The following is a 23,057-nucleotide window of genomic DNA, read 5'->3' as shown; positions in this document are numbered from 1 at the left end:
AGAAGCTAGTTGAAAGCGCTGCTTCTACCAGCATTAGAAGCAACCGCCGGTTTGGGGAATTAAGGCTTTTGGACATTCTGCTTTATAAACCTCATTTATCAAACAGCAGGAGAGCTGTTACATATGGTGATGGGCATTACGGAAATGCTTAGACTGAATACAAAATGTGAATGGGAATTGGATTAAATTACCTGTAAGAGAGAAACCAACTCAGGAGGAAGTAAAGGGAACGAAACATAGATATGAATCAAACACTGTTGCACAGAAATGTTATAGCTTGCTCATAAATTGTTCCCCTCTGGGTTTGCTATGAAAAGGTTTCCTGGGATATCTATGCAGAATTTTAAAAATTTAGCAGAGCCAAGTCAGATTAAACTAAATAACTGCATCTACCACAGTTCTTGTCTATTCAAGATGAGAAGAAAGGTTAGAGAACCTTTACGCAAATTCAGATGTTCCTAATAACACACAATTAGCTTACGCGGAAATCCCAACATTGGAAATCAATGTTTGGTGAAAGGAGAACTGTCCATTTGGCTGAAGAGTAGTGTTTACAAAGTGGCTGGGTGGGAATAAGAGACTCATAGTAAATTGAGGTAAAACTTAAAAATTTTTTCCTATGAGCGACCAGTTTCTATTTAAGTTTTATAAAAGAGCTCAAGGTTTACTTAATGTTCACTTATAAATTAATCACTTATAAAAAATACCACTTAGGAAAAACAATGGTTTTGTTTACTTGTTCTACTAAAAAGGGAAGGGCACACAAGTCTTCCTATGACACCAGCTCTGTGACCCTACGTGTTATGAAATTATGAGATGAATTCATAGACAAAACATGATGAAATCAGTAATAATCCTACGATACCTCTAATCACTGAAACTATCTGATTTGTGGTTAAAGGATGAGATCGATGCCAGAACGTGAGGATGAGAATGAAGGAGAGAAAAGTCATATGAGAGTGGAATATGCAAAAAGGTCACAATCCAATACTTTTTTTTTAAAGTTAGACAACGAGTGTACACGGGGCTTTAATATTCTGCATATGAAAAATGCTTCTGGAAATCACAGGCCTCTCTGCCCTTGGCCTAACCACAAATGAATGAGTCATGGGCACACCTAAGCTAGGACCCTGTGCTGCCTGACAGGTTGTGAAAACGGCTGGGGCCTGCAGAACCAGGAGTTTCAGCATTTGCTGTGTCCTCGAAACGCCCCATCCTCACCACACAGAGACACACCAAAGCTGGTCCCAGAGGGGCATCACTGTGAGAAGAGAAACGAGAATGCAAGCAAAAACACTGTAGCCTCAGAGGCAGCAACAACAACAGGCAACCCTTAGATATTCTCAAGGAGGGGGGAAGAAAGGGTCTCCAACCTGAGAATCACTGGAGAGTGCTTTAACACCACTGCGCTGTCACACGTACAGAATGCATCCAAAAAAGTGAATTCACGTGCCTTGCAGCTGTAGCAGTGAGAGTCAGAGTCAAAGTGCGTGAACGGGTATTTGACGATCGGCAGGACAGACTCAAGGCACGTGGTTACGTGGAAGACTCTCCTCCCGGAGTATCTCCTACAGCCAGGAGTCCCCAGCCTTTTTAGCACCAGAGACCGGTTTCATGGAAGACAATTTTTCCAGAGACCAAGGAAGGGGGCGATGGTTTCAGGTTTATTGAAGCACATTACATTTACCGTGTACTTTATTTCTATTATTACATTGTAATATATAATGAAATGATCATACAACTCATCATAATGCAGAATCGGTGGGAGCCCTGAGCTTGTTTCCTGCAACTAGAGGGTCCTATCTGAGGGTGACGGGAGACAATGACACCCGAAGTGTATTGCTTACGTCCAGTCTACTCCATAATCTCATTTTGGTTGCTGTCACTGCAGAAAAACCCTGCTTCACAAAGATAGGATGTTGGGAATGGAAGCAGGCTTTTCAGTGCTTTTGTGGCAATCTCAGGATATTCCGCCTTGGCTTTAATCCAGAACGTATGGAGATGTGAAGTTGTCTCAAACATACTTTTAAGGCCACTGGCATTTGCAATCTCAAGCAGTTGATCCTCTTCTAGCATGGACAAAGTCGATTCACCTGGCTTATTCACAAATGGGTCACGGATCCATTCCTTCCCAGTTCGGGGCCCTTTTGTGGCTGGGAAGGAATGCTCAGACTCTTTGAAAGCTGAGATAGGTGATCATGCACCAGCCGGGAGAAAAAAGGCCCTGGCTCAGTCTCTTTCAAAATCTCTGCTAATGTTTGAAACATGTCAAAAATCCCAATGTTCACTCATCGCCCCCATAATTCCAGTTTGGCTTTGAATGCAGCCACTTCATCTGCCAACTTGAACACAGCCGTCATTCTCTCCTGAAGTGACAGACTGAGTTCACTGAGCAGGATGAATATGTCACGCAAGTAAGCAAGTTTTGCAACCCATTCCGTGTCACTGACATGCTGTCAGTGGTGACTTTTTCTAAAAGAAATCTCTAGAGCAGTTCAGTGCGATGCGCACCATCCAGGGGATGGACACACTTGAAGCTCTGATTTGGAGGTGGGGGGGCAAGGGCAATATATGCAACCTAAACTTTTGTACCCCCATAATATGCTGAAATTAAAAAAACAACTTCTGGCCAGTGATCTACCTTTAGAAGCCGCCTCACTTCTGTGTGTAAGATACACATGCTCTGTGACCATCTCAACACGGAGCTATGCAAACAGACGCGAGCTAAGGGCGTGTACTTTAATGTGGTTGACAACTTTAATCACATCCTGCAAAACGTTGTTTAGTTCGGGTGACATTTTCCGGCTCGCTAGCATTTCTCTATGAATGACACGCTGAGTAGACTCAGATTCGAAATCGACCTCCCTGACCCGCGTAGTGACACCAGAAAGCCGTCTAGTCATGGCAGCCACTCCATCAGTGCACACACAGACGCAAAATGAGCCAATTCAGCTTTCCCGGTGTGTCATCACTCAAAGACTTGAACAGTTCTGCAGCTGCGGTGCTGGCTGGCAACAAAGGGGCACATACACATCCCTCAGGCACATCCTCCTGAAACTGTATCACACAAAAACAAGCATTGTTGCCTTGTTGTCAACCTGGATTGCGGGCCACGGTGATTCATTAATCCTCTCTAAGAATTGTGCCTCAACATCCTCTGCTATTTTGTCAATTCGTCTAGTTACGGTGCTAGCCGAGAGAGGAGCACGTGCCATTTGAATTGTAGCCCCTCCTAAAAGTTCACGGCAACTATGCTTAGCAGCAGGCAGCATCAACCCTTCACCAATAATCGTAAGGGGCTTCTCAGCTTTAGCAACGCGGTTGGCCACTGAGAATGATGCTCTCAGTGCAGACACATCTGATGAAGGGGTGGCCTTCAGTAATTGCCTCTCTTCTTCATGTTCACCTTTTTTTCTTTTGAAAAACTCCAAAGGTTTGTCTTGTAATGCAGGGTGGCCGGTCTCAAAGTGGCACAGCAGTTTTGAAGGTTTCGTGGCTTCCTTGGATAGCCAGTCGCCACATATCATACAAAGCAGGCTTGGAGAATGTGAATCACCTGTTACAATGAACCCATAATTTAAACAGGACTCTAGGTATTTTCATTTAAATGCAGCTTTCATTTTGTTGGCAGTCTTAGAGTCTTCTGCTATCCTATCATGGGGTCTTTCCCCTTTTCAAAGTTGTTCTCCAGCAACGCTTGTTTTTTATTCATTTTTGATAGGGTTAGCTTGTGGGCGTACCGAAACCGTGCCTGAGAGAAGTGCACAGTGTAACAGGTACAGACAGAAGTGGTAAATAAAATAGGTGGGCCACATGTGGACTAAAATAAGTGTGGGATTCTGCCACCAGATGCCGCTGCACAATTAAAGTGCATCAACTCACTTGCCACTTTAAAGCCTGCCACCACATGCAGCTTAATTGTCACTTGCCACTCACTGGTAGTTTCCATATGAGTCTGCAGGCAATTGATTTATTATGGTCTCTGTGCAGTCTAACCTCTCTGCTAATGATACTCTGTATTTGCAGCTGCTCCCCAGCACTAGCATCACCGCCTCAGCTCCACCCCAGATCATCAGGCGCTGGATTCTCATAAGGAGCAGCCTAGATCCCTCCCATGCACAGTTTACAGTAGGGTTCGCGCTCCTATGAGAATCCAATGCCGCTGCTGATCAGACAGGAGGCGGAGCTCAGCAAACAAGCTCAGTCAGTGGAGTGGGTGTTGAGGGACAGGCATTATTCCATTTGCAGACAATACTGTGAAGCAAGAAAGAGAAATCTTAAGTTTTCCACTTGTGTTCAAAACTGTCTAAGCCCCTTGGAGGTAGGCCACCATAGAATTAAATCCTTAAACTCACTTCTTTCCGCTCCCAAAGCCTTAGATGAAATAGTCATATAGTCACTTTTTTAAATCTTTCAGTATTTCAAAGTCAATTGACCTGGGCAATAATGCCGAGCTGAAATCACAGACCTGCCCATTGCCCCAGAGACACCCTCCCCTGGGGCAGGGGTCATCCATGGAGCTCCCTCCCTAAACACCACGGATTGAGGGTGGCCTTCCTGGGGGCCGGGGCCCACACCACCTACCTGCGGCAGAGTCTGCCTGCCATGGACGCCCCTTTCATGCCTAGGTGCTCACCAGGTCGTGGTTCTCAATAAGCACACACAGGAAACATGCTCATTCTCTTCTTCCCACTCATTAAAAATAAACCCAAACGGCACCCAGATTTAGAACACACCTACCAGTGAAAAGTGAAATGAAGAGGGGGAGGCACCAACCCACATAATCTTTCCATTCAAAGAGGCACTATTCCACAGCTGCTATGGAGTTTATAATTAACAGACAAGCTTACCCAACAACAGAAATTTCTGGAATCTCTTGTAATTTACACTAGCGTCTAGCTTATTCCAAATTTAGATCACAAGCACGGGCTAGATTCCATAGCTGAATCCGAAAGCCTTCTTGGCACACCTCTAGCTTGGGTTTCTTGCAGTCACTCAGCACTGCCTGGGGACGGCGGCTGCAGGATGACTAAGGTGCTGGCTGACCCAGTGTGCAGCAGACGCAGAGTGGCTGCTACCATGTGACATCCGGAGGCCCACCAAAACCTACCACTGGCTCCACGGAGCTGTGCCGGGAGGCTCCCCTGGAGAAATGTCAGATTGCACTCAGACGTCTTCTGCCTTCTACCAATCTCTGCTATTGCTGTTCTGCAAGGTTTCCGTTTCCTTTCCCACCCGCCGCCCCACAGTGAATCCTCTGTCACCCCAGGTTCCAAGACAAAGGAGTGCAGTGAGGCGTGTCTGCGTGCCAGGCTCTGCCCGTCAGAGGGCTGAGCCACAGAGAAGACAGACGGAGAGGGTGGGAGGAGGGCAGCCTTCACAGGCTGCAGGCAGTTTCCTGAATCTTCTTTACCATTTCAATCTACTTTACCAAGAACTACAAACTAGAACACGAAGTCTCCTCCTTTTACAGGAAAGGGAATTGAGGCTCAGAAACAAGAAGAAACTTGCTCAGGCCACACTATTATTTCCTGGTGGCTAAAGGACTAGGTCCCAGTTCTCAAACTGCCAGTCCAGACATCTTTCCCTGTAACTCTAGAGACGGTACCAGGCTTTCCAGAGGGTCGTGAAACCGCACAGTAGCCTGATTTGTGAGGCATGATGTAGAACTGCCGGACACTGCGTAAGACACTACACAGATTGCCTGGACCTATGAAAGAGCAGGCAGAATCCCCATTTTAGGGCAGACAGGGTAATGCCTCTACTAGGTTCATCTGGCTCCGGAGTTCACCCTACCCTTGCTGTCTCTACAGGAGTACTAGAAAGACCGCCCAGTTCCCAAAATACTCCCCCCTCAAAGGCTGGCTAGGGTGGGGACAAGTCCTTCAAGGATCACTGGAGTGAAGTGGGCCTTAAGTTCCTCTAAGTCCTCAGGACATGTGGACATTCCTGCAGGAAAGAGCACGCTGTTGGGCTGTGACCTGCCACTGACCCCTCTGTAGGCATTGGTTGTCAGACGCTGGCTCTCACCTGGGGAAACAGCGCATCCAGGAACTTAATGTGAGACACAAGTTTTAACAGGAGGAGAGGAAAGACGACCTTGGCTTTTCATCTTTTCCAACATGAAGACCATTTGTAAGAGTCAAAATTCTTCCAGCCACCTCCATTGAAGTTGTATATTATACTTTTGTATTATATTAATTAGTAAAACACATAATGAGTAGGATTTACCAATTTCTGAATTAAGTAGCACTTTTAATGGAATTTTCATTTTAGTAAACAGAATCAGTGGAAAACCTATAGTATCAGGTGCATTGCATGCATAATGGTGTTGGACTATACGTGATTCTACAAACCCCTTCCTTGAAACCCCAGGAGTACAGGGCCCACAGGGTAGGAAACCCGTGGCTAGATCATGGGGTTGCTCCCCGGTGAGCAGGACTGGAGGGTGCTTCAGAGTGGGCTCCGTAAGGGAAAGTGGGGGTGAAGAAAGAGGAAGTGGGAGCCCCCAAAGCACACTTCACAGACGTCACAATGCTGCTCACAACAAACCCTGCAGCCCTTTTCCCAACGGCCAACATAAAAATTAATGATTATAAATTTACACCGACATTTGGGCAGGAAAACTATGGAGCACAACCACCGGTGCGAGGGATTAGGACGAGAGAAGAGGGAGACAGTAGCACAGAAGAAATTTAGCTCCTCCTGATGCCAAATTACAGAGTAAAAAATCATCTAGAAAACACAGCAAGGCTATCCTTTAATCAAGCTTCGGGGTCTGGATTTGATCCGGATTGAATGAAAAGGACAGGAGGTAACAAAGAAAAGGCCACACACTCATGCTGGTGTGACAAATACATGGTCCCCATTCCAGACCCCACCTGATCGTGTCTCACCAAAAGGAGACTCATTTACACATCACCACCACTGAAAGTAGAGCACCTCATAAATCCACACCACACAGATAACGAAAGTCAAATTTAGATTCCTCAAAAGTAGGAGGAAAAAAATCGAAACAGACTATATGCACAGCTCCTGTTATAAATAAATAAAAGGCACTGAAATTTAAGGAAACTAATTAGCCCCCACCTTTCCAGCTTATCCTCTCCCACTAACCTCGATTACATTCTCACCACACTATTCTACATGCCACGAACAGGTATCACACCTTTATGTCCATACCACGAGCATCAGGTATGCAACAAGCTTGGTGTCCCTGCCACACTGATTCACACGTGTGCGCGCGCACGCGCGCGCGCGCGCACACACACACACACACACACACACACACACGTGGAAGTCCTACTCACCCTTCTTACTCAACCCCCAAGACAGAACCAATCTCCCTGCCCTGCATCTCCAGTGAGTTCTTCCACCTGCCTCACAGGTACTTCCACAATAGCACCTGCCATGGGGACCAGCAGGGCCACATCATCACTGCATCTCACTCCTCTTTCTGCTCCCAACACCACACACACACGGCTGAGCATAAAATGCTTAACAAAAGCATGTTGCAGAAACAAAGGAATGAATGGGTAATTAGGGAGAAAAGCTTCCGATACGGATTGTGCGAGGATTACCTGTTCATAAAACCCTCATAACGGCTTAGTATTCAACTACTGAAAGGGCAGCCTAGTGAAAAATCACAGGAGAACATCTAATCCCACAATTTCCCCAGTAACAGCTAAAGATCAATCCTGTCAGCTCCCTGTGCTCTGCCCCTCTTCCCCAGCCGACTAGATGACAGGCCCTGCAGGGGTTCCACTGACAGGACATCCGAAAAGAGCAGAACTCAAAGAAAGGAAATAGTAAATCTTTCTCTTTACATCCACCAGCTCACTGCCTTTTTAGAATTTGTTTTATAGCCTCAAGGAGTCCCGAGTGGACGGCAGTGGGGTGGGGGTGCCAACTCCAGGGCCAAACTGCCCAAAACCATATCTCAGGGACAAAACCACATCCTCTGCAAGAAACCTGACCACATTTCAGACATAACCAAAGTTTCCAGAAGAAAAAACAGGAAAGACGGACAACCTGATGTCTTGCAGCTGCCTCCTGCTAATTACTCTACAGCCGCTTCTGTTATCATCTTTCTTCTTGCCGAGAAGAGAGGAGCGGATATAGGAGTTTCACAGCACCCTGTTAATTTGGCTATAGCCATAAATCTTCTTCACCCCCTAAATAAAAAGCCTGAATACCTGATTTTCTATGCCAACACTATTCTCCCTTTCTTTCACCTTGTTGGTCCTTTTCCACCTGGAAAAAGTAAAATAAATTTCTTCTTCCTACGCTAATTTTTGTCTGGAGAGATCTTTCTCAAAACCCACGTGCACTAGCTCTCCATCCTTATAATTACTGCGGAAAATCTATTTCTCTAACACTGAACTAACTAGTCACTTTCCCTCCCCTGGTAACTAATATTACTTATGTTCTCTAACAAGATGAAAAAGGAAAAGTGGGTTGTTTCCATCGGAAGGTTTGAATTAGACACGATGGTTCCAAACAGTAGGTAACCCCTGCACCTATCACACGAGGCTTCCTGAGAGCTACACACTTGGTGAGGACAGCTCCAACTGGTCCCCTGCTATTCTGCCCTCCGCCTTTCCACTCTCTCCGATAGGCAAGACAAGGCACACTCACCTGGCTTGTTTCCTTCCCTCTCATGGCCCAGCTGCCCCTTGGTGTTCAAACCGCACGTGTAAACTTCCCCATCCTCCAGCAGGAACACGGAGTGGTTTCCCCCACAGGCTACTTCCTTGACGCTTCTGTCCGATATGAATCCACACACCTGGGGCTCAGCCACGATGCCTTGCAGGTTGGTGCTGATCCCAGGTTGGCCCAGAGACCAATATCCCCAACATAACATTGTTCTTATCTTTCAGGGAGTCATGTAGCCTAGAAGACAGTTTTGTAAAAAAAAAAAAAAAATGTTAAAAAAATTCTTTCAATGTCAGAGAAAATCGATTCAAGCAATAAATGTAACCAATTTAAAAAATAACCTCCTCTTAATATTCTTCATATATATATCAAAATAAAACATTAATATTGTTAAAGTAGGTATAAGTTATGATGATGCTATAACTTTGTATGTTAGTAAGGGTGTAAAAAACATGTTTAAACAAATTTTGTTTGTTTTAAATGAATGAGTGAACACTGACCACATGTGGTTTTCAGGTCATTGCTAATGAACTCTGAGGACAGGAAACTGGCTGAAATAATCTTTGCAAACCATCAAGGTCTTATAAAAAAAAGCAGAAGTTCCTATTTAAAACACCAAATGAAGAGGGAGCAATGGAAGCCCGTCATATGGATGCAATTGGAACCTGGCCATTAAAAGTAGTAGATTCCGTGGTGGACAACAGCAAATGAATTTTGAGAACAGGGATGTCTAATACTCAGATTGAAACTGTTACCTGTTTGGGTAATGACTTTTCAGAATCCCAAACCTTCTATCAAATTAAAACACATGGCCAGGTGATGGCTCACGCCTATAATCCCAGCACTCTGAGAGGCTGAGGCAAGAGGATTGCTTGAGGCCAAAAGTTCAAGACCAGTCTGGGCAACAGCGAGACCCCCATCTCTAAAAAAAAGAAAAACAATTTTTTTAAATCACCCAGGCGTGGTGGCATGCTCCTGTAGTCCCAGCTACTCGAGAGGCTGAGGCAGGAGGAGGGAGCCCAGGAGTCTGAGATTGCAGTGAGCTGTGATGATGCCACTGCACTCTAGCGTGGGCAGAGAGCAAGACTCTGCCTCAAAAAAAAAAAAAAAAAAAGCTGAATATATCAATCAATCTACATAATCTACAGGAGAGAATTTTCATTAATTTCTATGAATCTAAAGGTACAAAAGAAAAAGCTAATTGGCTATTCTGTGCAAATTCAGCTTTTAAAATGACAAACTCCTTTCTCCCAAGGTAAAACCACGCCCCATGGCTACAAATTAAAGATTACAACACAGATGAAGTTAATTCTTTCAATCCTTCTTCATGATTACAGTACTTTGTCTTTAACTCAACGATGTTAATTTGTATGTACAACTTAATTTTACAACTGCCTTATGGTAATCCTGACTTACTCTTTGAACTCTTGAGACTTTTAGGAAAGACATGAAAAGGCCCCAAATAAAATATGAAACTGAATCTCAATCTGCTGAAAGTTCTGCTTCTTCCTAAGATTTTTATTCTTGTCTAGATTCCACACTAAAAATGTATTAAAATTAAACATTATTCTTTGAGTCACTTGCAAAGACTCGGGGGAGAAGAGAGAAAAATGCAAAACTAGCAGGGTGGTAGTGGTATTATAAGGATATACATTTAAATAGACCAGCAAGATCACACAAACTATCCATAATTTAGTTCTTCCAACTTGCCCAATTGCTATTATCTGCACTAATAGCTTTATTTTTAATAAGTCTGTCTTATCTCTCCCACCAATAATTACATAAACAACATCATATGGCATCAATCACTGTGCTAGTATGTATTTTATATCCTTATCTCATTTCATCTTAACAACCCTGTGCCATAAATATGATTTTTAGCCCCATTTTCAGATAAAACAAGGCTCGCAGAGAATAAGCAGCATGCCAAGGTCACTCAGCTGGAAGGAGGGGAACCAGGCTATAAATCTAGGCCTGACACCAATGTCCACACTCACACGCACAGCACCACACTGCCACCCAAGTAGATTTATGTTATTAATAATATGTTACCTGTAAGATCAAAACACACAAAAAATTAAATACTTGCAGAATGACTAAGTTGTAGCCAGTATACAATACAGGATGTCCTGAAAAACTTGAAAATAAGTTTCACTCTCTAAGAGTAAAACTAGTCAGAATTAAGAGATATTGGATGAGATTAGGCAGCTGTAGCATTAAGCCTAGCATAAACAATATGTCTAAAAATATGGTATCAAGAAGCCATGGATGTATGTGTACACAAAGATCTGTAAACGATGCTCACAGTGGCTTTAGTCAATGATCTTGGCCAAGCCAATCAGAGAACACCACCCCTACGCAATAGCACATGACCCACACCAAGCCAATCAGAGAATGCCCCCCAAGCCACAGCACACCCACACCAAGCCAATCAGAGAATGCCCCCCAAGTCACAGCACATGACCCACACCAAGCCAATCAGAGAATGCCACCCCTAAGCCAGAGCACATGACCCACACCAAGCCAATCAGAGAATGTCCCCCTAAGCCAGAGCACATGACCCACACCAAGCCAGAGTATGCCCCCTAAGCCATAGCAACATGACCCACACCAAGCCAATCAGAGAATGCCATCCCTAAGCCACAGCACATGACCCACACCAAGCCAGAGAATGTCCCCCTAAGCCATAGCACATGACCCACACCAAGCCAATCAGAGAATGCTATCCCTAAGCAATAGCACATGACCCACACCAAGCCAATCAGAGAATGCCACCCCTAAGCAATAGCACATGACCCATACCAAGCCAATCAGAGAATGCCACCCGAGCAATAGCACATGACCCATACCAAGCCAATCAGAGAACGCCAACCCTAAGCAATAGCACATGACCCATACCAAGCCAATCAGAGAATGCCACCCCTAAGCAATAGCACATGACCCATACCAAGCCAATCAGAGAACGCCACCCGAGCAATAGCACATGGCCCATACCAAGCCAATCAGAGAGTGCCACCCCTAAGCAATAGCACATGACCCATACCAAACCAATCAGAGAACGCCACTCCTAAGCAATAGCAAATGACCCATACCAAGCCAATCAGAGAATGTCCCCCCCAAGCCACAGCACATGACCCATACCAAGCCAATCAGAGAACGCCACCCCTAGCACATGACCCATACCAAGCCAATCAGAGAACACCACCCCTACGCAATAGCACATGACCCACACCAAGCCAATCAATGTCCCCCAAGCCACAGCACATGACCCACACCAAGTCAATCAGAGAATGCCCCCCCAAGCCACAGCACATGACCCACACCAAGCCAATCATCAGAGAATGCCACCCCTAAGCAATAGCACATGACTCATACCAAGCCAGTCAGAGAATGCCCCCCTAAGCCACAGCACATGACTCACAGCAAGCTAATCAGAGAATGTCCCCCCCCAAGCAATAGTGATTGTCACAGGAATAGGTTCACATTCCAACTGGGCCAGAGTCCTTCCCTAGTAAGTTGCATGGAGCTCTAAAGGAAACCTGCCTTTTGCCTCTGAAAGATAACTGAGGCTGCCGAAAGCTACCTTCCCTGCCACGTGGAGGATACCTGCAAGAGATTGTGAAGCTACCCAGGCATCAGCATTCAGAGAGGAGACAGAAGGAGTCCCAGTGACGCTGACTGAGCCTTGCTAGCCCCTCTTGCCTGGTGCCCCCACCACCACCTTTACTCTTTCTAAGTACAAGTGAGCTTCACTGTTTTTAGATTTCATACTTGGGAATTTGCCTACTCACTGAAATTTATGTGTAAACCCCAAATCAATATTACTTGGAGAGCTTTTTCAATCATTCCCAGACATGAGCAGAGAGACAAAAAATTGAATCACCCTACATGCATGTTCTCGGCTAAAGGAACAAGGCTATGCTCCGCTTTCTTATTTCAACTCACACTGTAAACAAGTGTCCTTTTTGCAGTCTATTTAGTGTCACATTTTTTGCATTTTTTTTGTTGGTGATTTTACTGTTTAAAATATCCCCCAAGCAGAGAGCTGAAGTGCTGTCTAGTGTTCCTAGATGCAAGAAGGCTGTTATGTGCCTCACAGAGAAAATGTGTGTGTTGGATAGGTTTCCTTCATGCATGAGTTATAGTGTTGGCCATGAGTTCAATGTTAACGAATCAACAATAAGGGTACATCCAAAAATGGAAAAGGATCTGTATGCAAGGCCACCCCAGAAAGCGCTAATGTGACATCTATAGAGCATAATGAAGCTATAGAAAAGATGGAAAAGCAGCTAAATCTGTGGATTCACAAGACGACAACCAAAATAACCAAAAAGCACAGTTGACGGGATTGATGTGAAGCTGAAATTCAAAAACATTTATTGTCACATTACCCTGGGTCAGGAAAATGTTAAACCTTTCTCGACTAGTGTTTTATTATAGAGAAATAGTGCATATATTTATAATAAATATATACCAAATAAGGTGTCTAGACACACATAAAACAAGATACATATTGATCAACTGCCCAAAATGCCACAACTCAGAGGCTTGCAGGAACCTAGCCCTGTATTTCCTAAGAAGCGATGGCTCTGTATTCACTAATCTGGTATTCACAGTGACTTTAGAGGACATAACTATTGCAAATAACAAGAATCAACTATATATAATCTCATAAGTCCCTTTTTTGTTTATTTAAGCTTATTTATGCTCGTTCAAATTGGGTTTCTTTCACTTGCATAAAAAAACTCCTGAGTTATATTATTAACAACAACAGCAGGTAAGACAATTTGAGCTTACTCAGCACTTTTCTATGTGCTTCACAGATATTAACTCATTTAATCTTCTGTGCAACAGGTACTGCTATTATCATCTCTAATTAAAGAAAACTTCAGAAACCCTTCCCACCTGAGTTCTAGTAATGGCATCTTCAAGTAGCCCAATAAACACTGCTTACCAACAGAATTAAATAGCAACTGCAAATAAAATGTATCCCTATGAACGGAATAGCAATCCTAATTGTAATACGGTCTAGGTCATCATAATGCTCTGCCAGAACTACAGCAAGAGGCACTAAGATTATCTAGCTTTCAGAAGAGAAGTCTAGTGCATTGAAAAAAAAGCCAGCCATTAATACAGCTTTCACTTAAAAGTACGCTCTAGTTGAACCCCCAAATCTGGCAGCTGCTGGGGTCCATGAATTTAAAGGTCTGTTTTCAGCAATGGTCTGCAACACTGAGCATTCTGATCTTTCAGGCCCTCCCATGCATTCTTCCTCACTGTCTCTTCCTTGCTTCTAAAGGAGTAGAATCTTCTATTTCCCTTCAAAACACACAACTGTGAAATTTGCTGAAGGAAACAGGACTAACCCCCTCTCTCTCAGCACCTACACTAGCCACCTTGGCTGTCCCACACCACCGCGGTTCCAGCCGCTCCATTTCCTGCCTCTAATTTCCCCTCACAAAACAAAAGGAAGGACCACTTTCTCTCCATGTCACACCCAGTACTTTCCTAAGCCCTTCTCCCCATCTATTCTTGGTAAGAGATTCAAGATAATCTTAGCAGGGCTTAGAGGTCAAGAGAACTGAAGTCCAAGCCCTGAATTAACCACATGAGCTGTGAAACCTGGGGGAAGATGTTTAACCACTCTAAGCTTGTTTCCTGTCTCTAGAATGGGGAAAAGAGCCATAGGGTGTTGTAGGATTAATGAGAAAATGCTCGTAAAAACTGCTTCACGTGGTACCTGGCATGTTGTAGTAAGTGACCAATAAATGTCTGCTGCTTTAGTCACTGTTACTCCTACTCCTAGTGCCTTTCTTTGAGACCTCAGCAGGCAGGATGGTTCCCGAAAGAGGCTGGGGGTGTAACTCCTTTCTTCCTCGCTGCAATTAGCATAAGCTGTGTTCTGCCAAATCTGCAGTACAGCAAGGCAGCAACCCTGCAATCTGCCATAACTTTCATGAGGAGTATTTGAGGTTGCTAGAAGAAAGTTTTTTGTATTTTCTTTGTAAATTTTCGAGAAGGTTTGGGGGCAGGGGGCAGGATAGAAAAATCTTTTTACCAATCCTAGTGAGTTGAATGCTAAAAGACAACCTTCAGTTCCTAAACTTTGTCTTACAATCAGACTACGCACACAGCAGCCTAACAACTGGTTCTTATTCCTTTGTTTGAAAGTCACTGAAACCTAAATAACACTCAAGCAGAACTTCTAATCTCATTTAAGATAGGCATAAACTCCCTTTCAACTAAGTTTAGAAGCAATTACCTGAATGGTGTATATGTACACAGGGGTCTTTTTCAACAGCAGGAAAAGACAGTGTCCAAGGCTTCAGTGCTTTGCAGTTACTCCCCAAATCTAAACTTTAAATAAATTTGGAGGCAAAACTCAAATGCAGAATTAACTCTGGTAAGAAAAAAGATTCTTTCTAATGACATGCTTTATTGTCAAAAATGCTACTACCGTAGGCAGAAATGGCACAGAAGGCAAAGAGAAGTTTTCAACAGTATAAATCCACTCCTTGCTCTTTTCCCTCTTCTCCTCCACTTTAGCTGAACTTCAGGTCTCTGATCCTTTCAGCCAACACAGAAAACATTCCTACCTCTCCCCTGATCATCCCCTTACAGGTGGTGCGTTCTTTGATACCTGGTGCTGGGCTTTGTGAAGGTAGAAGAATGATCTCTCCACTGTCTGTTTAAGCCTGGGCTGCCTTCAAAAGACACCAAACTGACTGGCAAGAATTGACAAGTCTAACAATACCAAGCCAAGGATACAAAACAGCCAGAACTCCCATAGACAGCTCGTGGGAGTGTAAATTGGCATAATCACTTGGGAAAACAAGCTGGTATTATCGAGCAAAATGAAGATGTGACTACCTCACAGCACAGTAATTTACTCCAGGGCATATGACCAGCACAGTCCAACCTATTAAACATCTACGGTGCTCCTGCATTATGCTGAGAACTGGAGATACAAAGATGAGTAAAACCTGGAAACTTAGAACTTTCTACAATGATAGAAATGCTATACATCTGCACTGACTACTATGGTAGGCAGTACCCATACGTGGTTACTTGTGAGTACTTGAAATGTGGCTAGTGCAAGTGAAGAACTGAAATTTTAATATTATTTAAATTTAATGTAAGTAGCCATATATATATGATATATATATGGCTAGTGACCATCTTACTATACAATGCAGTGAAAAACTCATGAACATAAGCACCGAGATATATGTACAAGAATATTCATTTGAACATTATTTGAAATAGAAAAAACAAGAAACTACCCAAATATCCATCGATAAGAAAACAAACCGTGGCACATGCATAAAATTCAATACCATATAGTAGTGAAAAACAAATGAATCCCTCTATAAGCATCAGTGTAGCTAAATCTTAAAAACAATGTTAAGTCACAGAAGAATTCAGAGTATGCATTTTTACAAAGTTCAAACACAAGTATAACACGTTATTTAGAAATTTAAAACTCAGTGGGACTAAAGCTATGAAGAAAAGCAAAAAAAAAAAAATCAAACACAAAATACAAGGGAGTGATTGTGGAGGCAGGAGGGACAGAGAGAACAATCTGGAAGGAGCACAAAAGGAGGCACTTCAAAAGCCTGGCCAATAGTCTGCTTCTGTTCTTTTATTATGTTTCTTAATGTATATATTACACATGTGATTTTATGCTTACAAATACTTCACAATACAAAAAAATGAAAAGTGCTGTTTAGGTAGTATCACCGCTCCTCACACCTTCTCCTCCAACACCCTGTCCACGTGCAGACTGGGAGCTTCTCCATGAAGGAACAGGTTTTACTCATCTTTGTGCCCCCCATGCAGAGCACAGTAGAGGCTTGATAAGTGCCTGGTGAACTGAACCCCAATATGAGAAAAATAGAATTCCTACAATCTCAATTAGTTACCAGTTTTGTTTTCCGGATAATGTTAAAGATGCTCTATGCAATAACAAAAAATAATAATGTATTAATATTTCCTCCATGCTAAAATGCCCTCTCCCCTCACCACCTTTTAGCAGATCTGAAAGGAGAATTTCTCCTACAATGGAAGCGGTCATTAAATGGTGTGTTTCAGTATCACCTCAACAGGCTAGAATTGAGGAATGGAAGCTCCACGAAGGAAGGACCAAGCCTCTTTTGTTCATTTCTCTATCCCTAGAGACAAGACTAGCGTCTGGCACATAGTAGGGGCTCAATAAATAGTTGCTGAACAAAGGAAAAGTAATACTATTACTGCAAGCCTACTATGTGTCCAGCTCTGCACTGAAAACTTTACACAGATTAATTTACCCTTTGCGATAACCCCAGGGTTAGCAAGGTTAAGTCACTTGACCAAGAACATGTACATAAGTAGCTGAAATGGAAACTTACTAAATAGCAAAGGCAGGATTCAAATCTCCTCTGCCAGACTCCAAAGCCCATGCTCTCCAACATGAACCTACATCATCGCCCAGACAAAACAAAGCCAAGCCATACCTCTTCTCCAACTTTGAAAACAAAAGTGCAAAGAAGATGCTGTACACCACAGGTGAGTTCATATGAGCTCAATCACTGATGATGTTCATAGGCAACTAGAGTCTATGTTACCAGAAGGGAAGGGATAAGCGAAGCAATCTTAACAGAGTTGACCAGCCTTTCCCCCATGTCTACCCTGACTTACTATAAAACCGGTTCACTTACACAGAAATATATCCCCCTGCCACTAAGTACTATTTCTAAATGAAGTAAATGTCTAAAGGGGACAGAGTTACATTATCAAAGCTATCATCTTATTAAAGAGGCCTTAAAAGTCCATTTGAACCCCCTAAGCAAGACAGTTACATTTCTAACCCCATTTTAGAAGCCAAGTAACTCTAGTCCTCTAAGAAGTAAGCTGTTGAAGGACAGACAGAAACCAGGTCTTCTACCTCCTGGGCTCACCCTGTTCTGTTCACTACTGCACAGCAGAAGGAAGGCATTAGGATTTGTTTAGGTTCCTCTCTAGAAAGCTGTACCAGCCTGAGTGCTTTACCTGCATTGTCCTGTGTAAATACTCTTATCAATTCTGTGAGTTAGATATTATCCCCATTTACAAGATGAGAAAACTGAGGCCCAGAGAAATGAAGCAACTCACCACAGGTCACACACTTGGCATTTGGACTAGAAGCCAGAAGTGTTCCACCACACCTTGCAGATCTGCAAGTTAAAGAGTAATTAACATTAGTACACAACTCTACAAAGTGTTTTCATGTTACTGAAAAAAAGACAGGAGTTAATTTCTGAAAATAAGAATATTTTTAAATTACTCAAGCTTGAATAATCCCCAAACACTGTGTCTAAAGATTGGAGTTTGGTTAAGATACTCTCTACGCAATTAAGATGTCAATCATCCCTAAAAGTGAACTAGAGACATAGACATCACCTTATAAAATTCCTGACATTTGATAGGGAGTAGTAAAAATCGAATTACTTTAAAAATTCCCATTTAGGTGAGAAAGAGAAATTTTTGGACACTGTAGGAATTGTTTCAATTTTGTCCATTTTGTTTATTGTTCCAGGTATCACACATACTATAGTTTATTTTGCCACAACTGTTAGGAAAACTCTCCTTTCATTCCTTCTCATTACCATATCCTATATCATGCAAAACAAGAAGAGATTATCTGAGAGGCACCTTATGTCTCTCAAAACAAAAAGTTCTGCATGAGTTTAAGATATTATCACCATAACTTTATTTCTACCTTCTTATGTAGAAAATCCCATTCAATTTGGAAAACATTACTTTTATTTCTGAAACAAGCAAAACTATTCTGTATCTCCACTACTCTCATTAAGGATAAAAAATGTTTTTAATTGGTCATACAAATCCTAAGAAATTTAAATTTGTTCCTCAGAATGAAATGCTATAGCCAATGGCTTCAACCATACCATTTGGCACATTTTGGAATCCCTGTTTCTTTTTACAAAAATGAAACTCCAGCTACTTACTGAACAAGCAGAGCGGGATGCTAGTTAACACTGACTTTTTTTTTTCTCCCCATGCCAAAGGAGGAGTTTTACCAAAGAGGTTTCTAACCTGTCTTCTTGATTCTTGGATTATACTTTCTCCAGAAGGTTCCTCGGTAGGGGTCAGATAATAATGTGGACTAGGTGATTCATCTCTTTTGCTTTAAAATATGTGATTCATTCACTTTGCTTTTTTCTGCTTTATAATGCTACTCCCTCCTCCCCCAGGGTAAGGGAAAGTACAAAAGGAGAGAGCTTCACAATAATCTGCCTACTAAAATATGACACTCTCTCTAGCCACTACATTTTAAAAGGTTATTAATCCTCATTTTATTTTCCCCCTTTCTCCTCAGTCTAGGGTTAAAAAATCAGCTCAGTTGGCGTTATCAAAGCATCAAATAAAAGGTTCTAGAAACAGCGTCCTATTTGTGGAGAGCGCCAGAAGACACACACAAAAAATGGAAGAGCCGCTCTTGAATCGTCTTCTGCGTGAGACGAAGCCAAGCAAACTCCTGCAAGGCTCAGCCATGAATTCAAAGTCCTGCCTGGTGGAGCCGATTTGAAAGCTAAAGTAAAATGTAATCGGGAAAAAAAAAGCCAGCAACAGTGACAGACCGACAGCCAAGTTCAAATACTTGCTCCCCGGAGCCCACGCTGCGAGCACAGAATCCATCAACGCCCGGTTGCGCTGCAGGAGGCGCCGTCCCCGCGGGCTCACCTGTCTCGGGTTACCGCGCTCTTCCCTGTCCGGCTGTCCCCGTGTGGCCACTCTACCCAGTCGCAGGTGACGCGAAAGTCGCACCTGCTCCCGACCGCCCGAGCTCCTGACGACCCCGGCGCCCGTCCGCACACTCACGCGTCCGCTGTCACCCACGCGCGCGCCGCACGTGTCCACACACACCCCCGGCGCGGCCCCGCCCCGGAGGCGGACTCGGGCGAGGCCAGCCGGCCCCGCCTCCGTGGGGCGGGTGGCGCCGGGCCCCGCCGCCCCGCCGGCGCTGTCACCGCGGACGCCGTGCCCCGCATCCTCGGCGCGAACTCCTCCGGGGCCGCCGAGGCCCCCCGGGCTCGCATTTCGCGGGGAGGCGTTCGCGCCCCTCGCCGCCAGGATGTCACCGAAGCCCCGGCATCGAAATGCGGGCAGGGGGACGAGGAAGGGGAGGGTCCGCCTTGTGACTTGCCGCGTCGCAGTTCCTCCCCGACTGCAGACAGCGGAGTCTGGGCGGGAGGCGCTCCCATTTGGAAGGCTTTTCCAGCCTCTCCCGGCGCGGGGCTCCCCGGCAAGAAGAGGGCGACACTCCCGGAACGCCAGGGAGGCGCCCGCGGGGGTCAGGGGCGCCCCGACCTCCCCGCGCCCCCGCCCCGGGTCGTCGTGCCCCGCCGCAGCCGCCCCTCCGGGAGCCGCGCGCCGACAGCGGTGCCGGGAGGGACGCGGCGACCGCGCGGCGGCAGCTCCGCGACACCCTCCTCCCCGGAACCCCGGCCCCCGCCCCGCGCACCTCTGCAGCCGCCGCACCGCGGCGTGGGATCCCGGCTGTCAGGGCGCCCCTGGCTGGGCTCGGGCTTTCTCGGTTTTCGGCGTCACAATAATAAGGAAGTTTCCCCGCGAGCCTGCGGGCGGCGGAATGCGCCGCGTGAGTGACTTCGCGCCCGGCCAATGGGCGGCCTGCTGGGGCGGGCCCCCGCCAATGGCAGCCGCCGCGGTGCTGGCGGGGGCGGGGCGGCGGGATCCGCGGGCGGGAGGCGGGGAGAGGCCCAGGCCGGAGAGGGCGGCGCGAGCGGCCCGAGGTGACAGGACGCGGGCGAGGGGACGGACGGCGGCGCGGCGTGGCGGCGGAGACCGAACTGCAGAGACACAGAGCGTTCGCCTTGAAATAAGAATGCGGGACTCATCGGCGGCCGGTTTTTCAGGTTCTGGGCTCCGGTTTGTTATTCTTTATGCAGAGGTGACCGCCAGCCTCGGGGACGGGGGACGGGAGCGGGGCGGGGGTCTTCGGTTGCACTCACCCTCGAAGGACGGCGGGACCGGGGGGCCGCGCGGCGGGAGAGGCGGGAAGGAGCCGCTGCGGCTGCCGGCGCTGCCAGCTTCCCCCTGCAGAGTTGGGGACGGCAGGGTGGAGCGGGGCTCGGGGACACTGGGGGGGCGTGAAAAGAAAAGTCACTGAGCACCAGATCTTAAATCTTGGAATCTGAAAGACACCCTATAGCCCAAACCCAGTAATAGGTTTAAAAAATAAAAAAATAAAAGTTTTTCCTCTTCTACTTTACCTGGCCATGAAGGTCAGAGCTTCCTCCTCCTCCCCAAGGTCACAAGTGCGTTCAGATTTGCCCTGGTCCTTATCTGATCCACAGATAATCCTTTGAAGAAAACAGTCTCACAAAGGTAGCTTCCATGTGTCTGCCCCCCCTTAAATTTGAAAGGCAGAACACTAGGGAAGTCCAGCTTGAATCCAAAGGAATAACTAACTCTCCTGGTGGGAGAATTTCTGTAACCTGGCATTTGAACCAGGAAGGCCCCTTGAGGCCGGCTTCTTTGCAAGGACGTTCAGATCTCCTCAGGTCTGCAATTACCTGCTCCAGAACCTGACTGATTGATTAAGTAGGAAAACCAATTTTCGAAGAGTGGTATCTCCTGGGGATGAGACAATGTTGGCTCGTGTATGAACCCTTGGGGAAATCAGGCATATTGTCGAACACACCTAAGGCAAGAAAGATTAGAAGGCAGAATCTCAGTTATGAGGTAGCTGAGGTCATCCAGGAAAATAATACAAACCTTTGGCTTTGGAATCACCCTGGACACGTCTAGAAACGCTGAGGACCGGAGCTCCAGCAGTGTGGCAGTTTCACAAAAGTTTAGTCCATTACAAAGATGAAATCCTAATTTAGAGATAATATCACCAAAAAGAACTGGGGAAATGGTCAACGAGGAGGACTAGTAGGAAGGAGGATACTTGAGAAGGAAGGAGGGAGAGCCTGTTTTCTTGAGTCACATGTGAGGCTTGTAATCAATCAGTGTTTGGGTTGAATTATCTGGCCCGTGGCTCAGGTGTTTTTCATGTGAAATTTCATCGAGGAAAAGGGTGGTTTATCAAAGACTCAAACCTGGACATGGGGTAGGAGTGATGTCTAAATAACAAACTAAAGTACTGTACAAAATAAACAGCCAGACCCAGGGAACTTACTCACATGTAGAACAAACAGGGAAAATACCACAACAGTTCATTTTATTTTCTTAACTCATCCAATGTATAATGGCAATTTCCTCAGCCAGCAGATCCTGCTCCCTTTACCACAATGGCTTTACTTTTTTTTTTTTTTTTTTTTTTTTTTGGAGACAGAGTCTCACTTTGTTACCCAGGCTAGAGTGAGTGCCGTGGCGTCAGCCTAGCTCACAGCAACCTCAAACTCCTGGGCTTAAGCGATCCTCCTGCCTCAGCCTCCTGAGTAGCTGGGACTACAGGCATGCGCCACCATGCCCGGCTAATTTTTTCTATATATATTTTTAGTTGTCCAGATAATTTATTTCTGTTTCTTTTTAGTAGAGACGGGGTCTCGCTCAGGCTGGTCTCGAACTGCTGACCTCGAGCGATCCACCCGCCTCAGCCTCCCAGAGGGCTAGGATTACAGGCATGAGCCACCGTGCCCAGCCTCACAATGGCTTTAAATGGCCCCAGCACCAACAATTGTGTTGTTGTTGTTGTTGTTTTACTTTGTTTTGTTTTGAGACAGGGTCTCACTCTGTTCCCTGGGCTAGAGAGCAATGACATCATCACAGCTCTTGGAGTCAAGAGATCCTCCTGCCTCAGCCTCCCAAGTAGCTGGGACTGCAGTCACATGCCACCACACCTGGGTAATTTTTCTTATTTTTTGTAGAGACAGGGTCTCACTATGTTGCTCAGGCTGGTCTTGAACTCCTGGCCTGAAGCGAAACCTCCTCCTCAGCCTCCCAAAGTGCTAGGATTACAGGCGTGAGCCACCACACTTGGCCACCATAACTTTTGATGGGAGTATGGGACCAAAGAGCATGTTTGTGTCCATGTCACTGCATAGCGTGTATTTTCACTGCCAAAAAGTAGGCCGCTGTTTTACCTTTCTAGAGGCAAGGAAACAAAGTATTCAAAAATTTACTTGTGTAAAACCAAAATAAAATCATCAAATTAAAAAATCCCCTTTCTTGGAAGTTTTATGAAATCTGGGTCAAATGAAATTGAAGGAATTTTATTCTATCCTAGAAAAGCTAAAGTGAACCTGTGGAAATCCAGAAGGGCATACTTACAAAGATATTAGACGGCTTTATAGGTTGGCCATGAAATCTGAAAACAGGCAATTTACATTTCTCTGATGTGTTTGTCCCTTGTAACAATGAATAGTTCATGTCACAGTGAGCAGGGTGCTTCTACA

The 23,057-nt window shown here is 45.1% G+C and overlaps 1 protein-coding gene across 4 annotated transcripts in view; it reads right to left on the bottom strand.

Moving 5' to 3' along the window:
• Nucleotides 1-20,307, bottom strand: part of HERC3 (HECT and RLD domain containing E3 ubiquitin protein ligase 3) — a 113,151-nt gene extending 92,844 nt beyond the window's left edge. For 2 of the 4 annotated variants that reach the window (XM_045536817.1, XM_045536818.1), the window contains exons 1-3: nucleotides 20,156-20,294; nucleotides 17,785-17,846; nucleotides 8,638-8,892 (exon numbers count right to left, since the gene is read on the bottom strand). In XM_045536817.1, the coding sequence (XP_045392773.1) occupies nucleotides 8,638-8,863 (226 nt within the window). In that variant the 5' untranslated portion in view covers nucleotides 8,864-8,892; nucleotides 17,785-17,846; nucleotides 20,156-20,294. Of the gene's footprint in view, nucleotides 1-8,637; nucleotides 8,893-17,784; nucleotides 17,847-20,155 lie in introns of those variants that run through there. The other 2 variants (XM_045536816.1, XM_045536819.1) reach the window with 2 other exon arrangements.
• Nucleotides 20,308-23,057: the final 2,750 nt, after the last annotated feature.

The sequence above is a fragment of the Lemur catta genome, chromosome 24 (genome assembly GCF_020740605.2).
Source record: "Lemur catta isolate mLemCat1 chromosome 24, mLemCat1.pri, whole genome shotgun sequence".
Classification (NCBI taxonomy): domain Eukaryota; kingdom Metazoa; phylum Chordata; class Mammalia; order Primates; family Lemuridae; genus Lemur; species Lemur catta.
The sequence above is the reverse complement of the archived record's forward strand: the minus strand, read 5'-3'. Positions and strand labels throughout refer to the sequence as shown.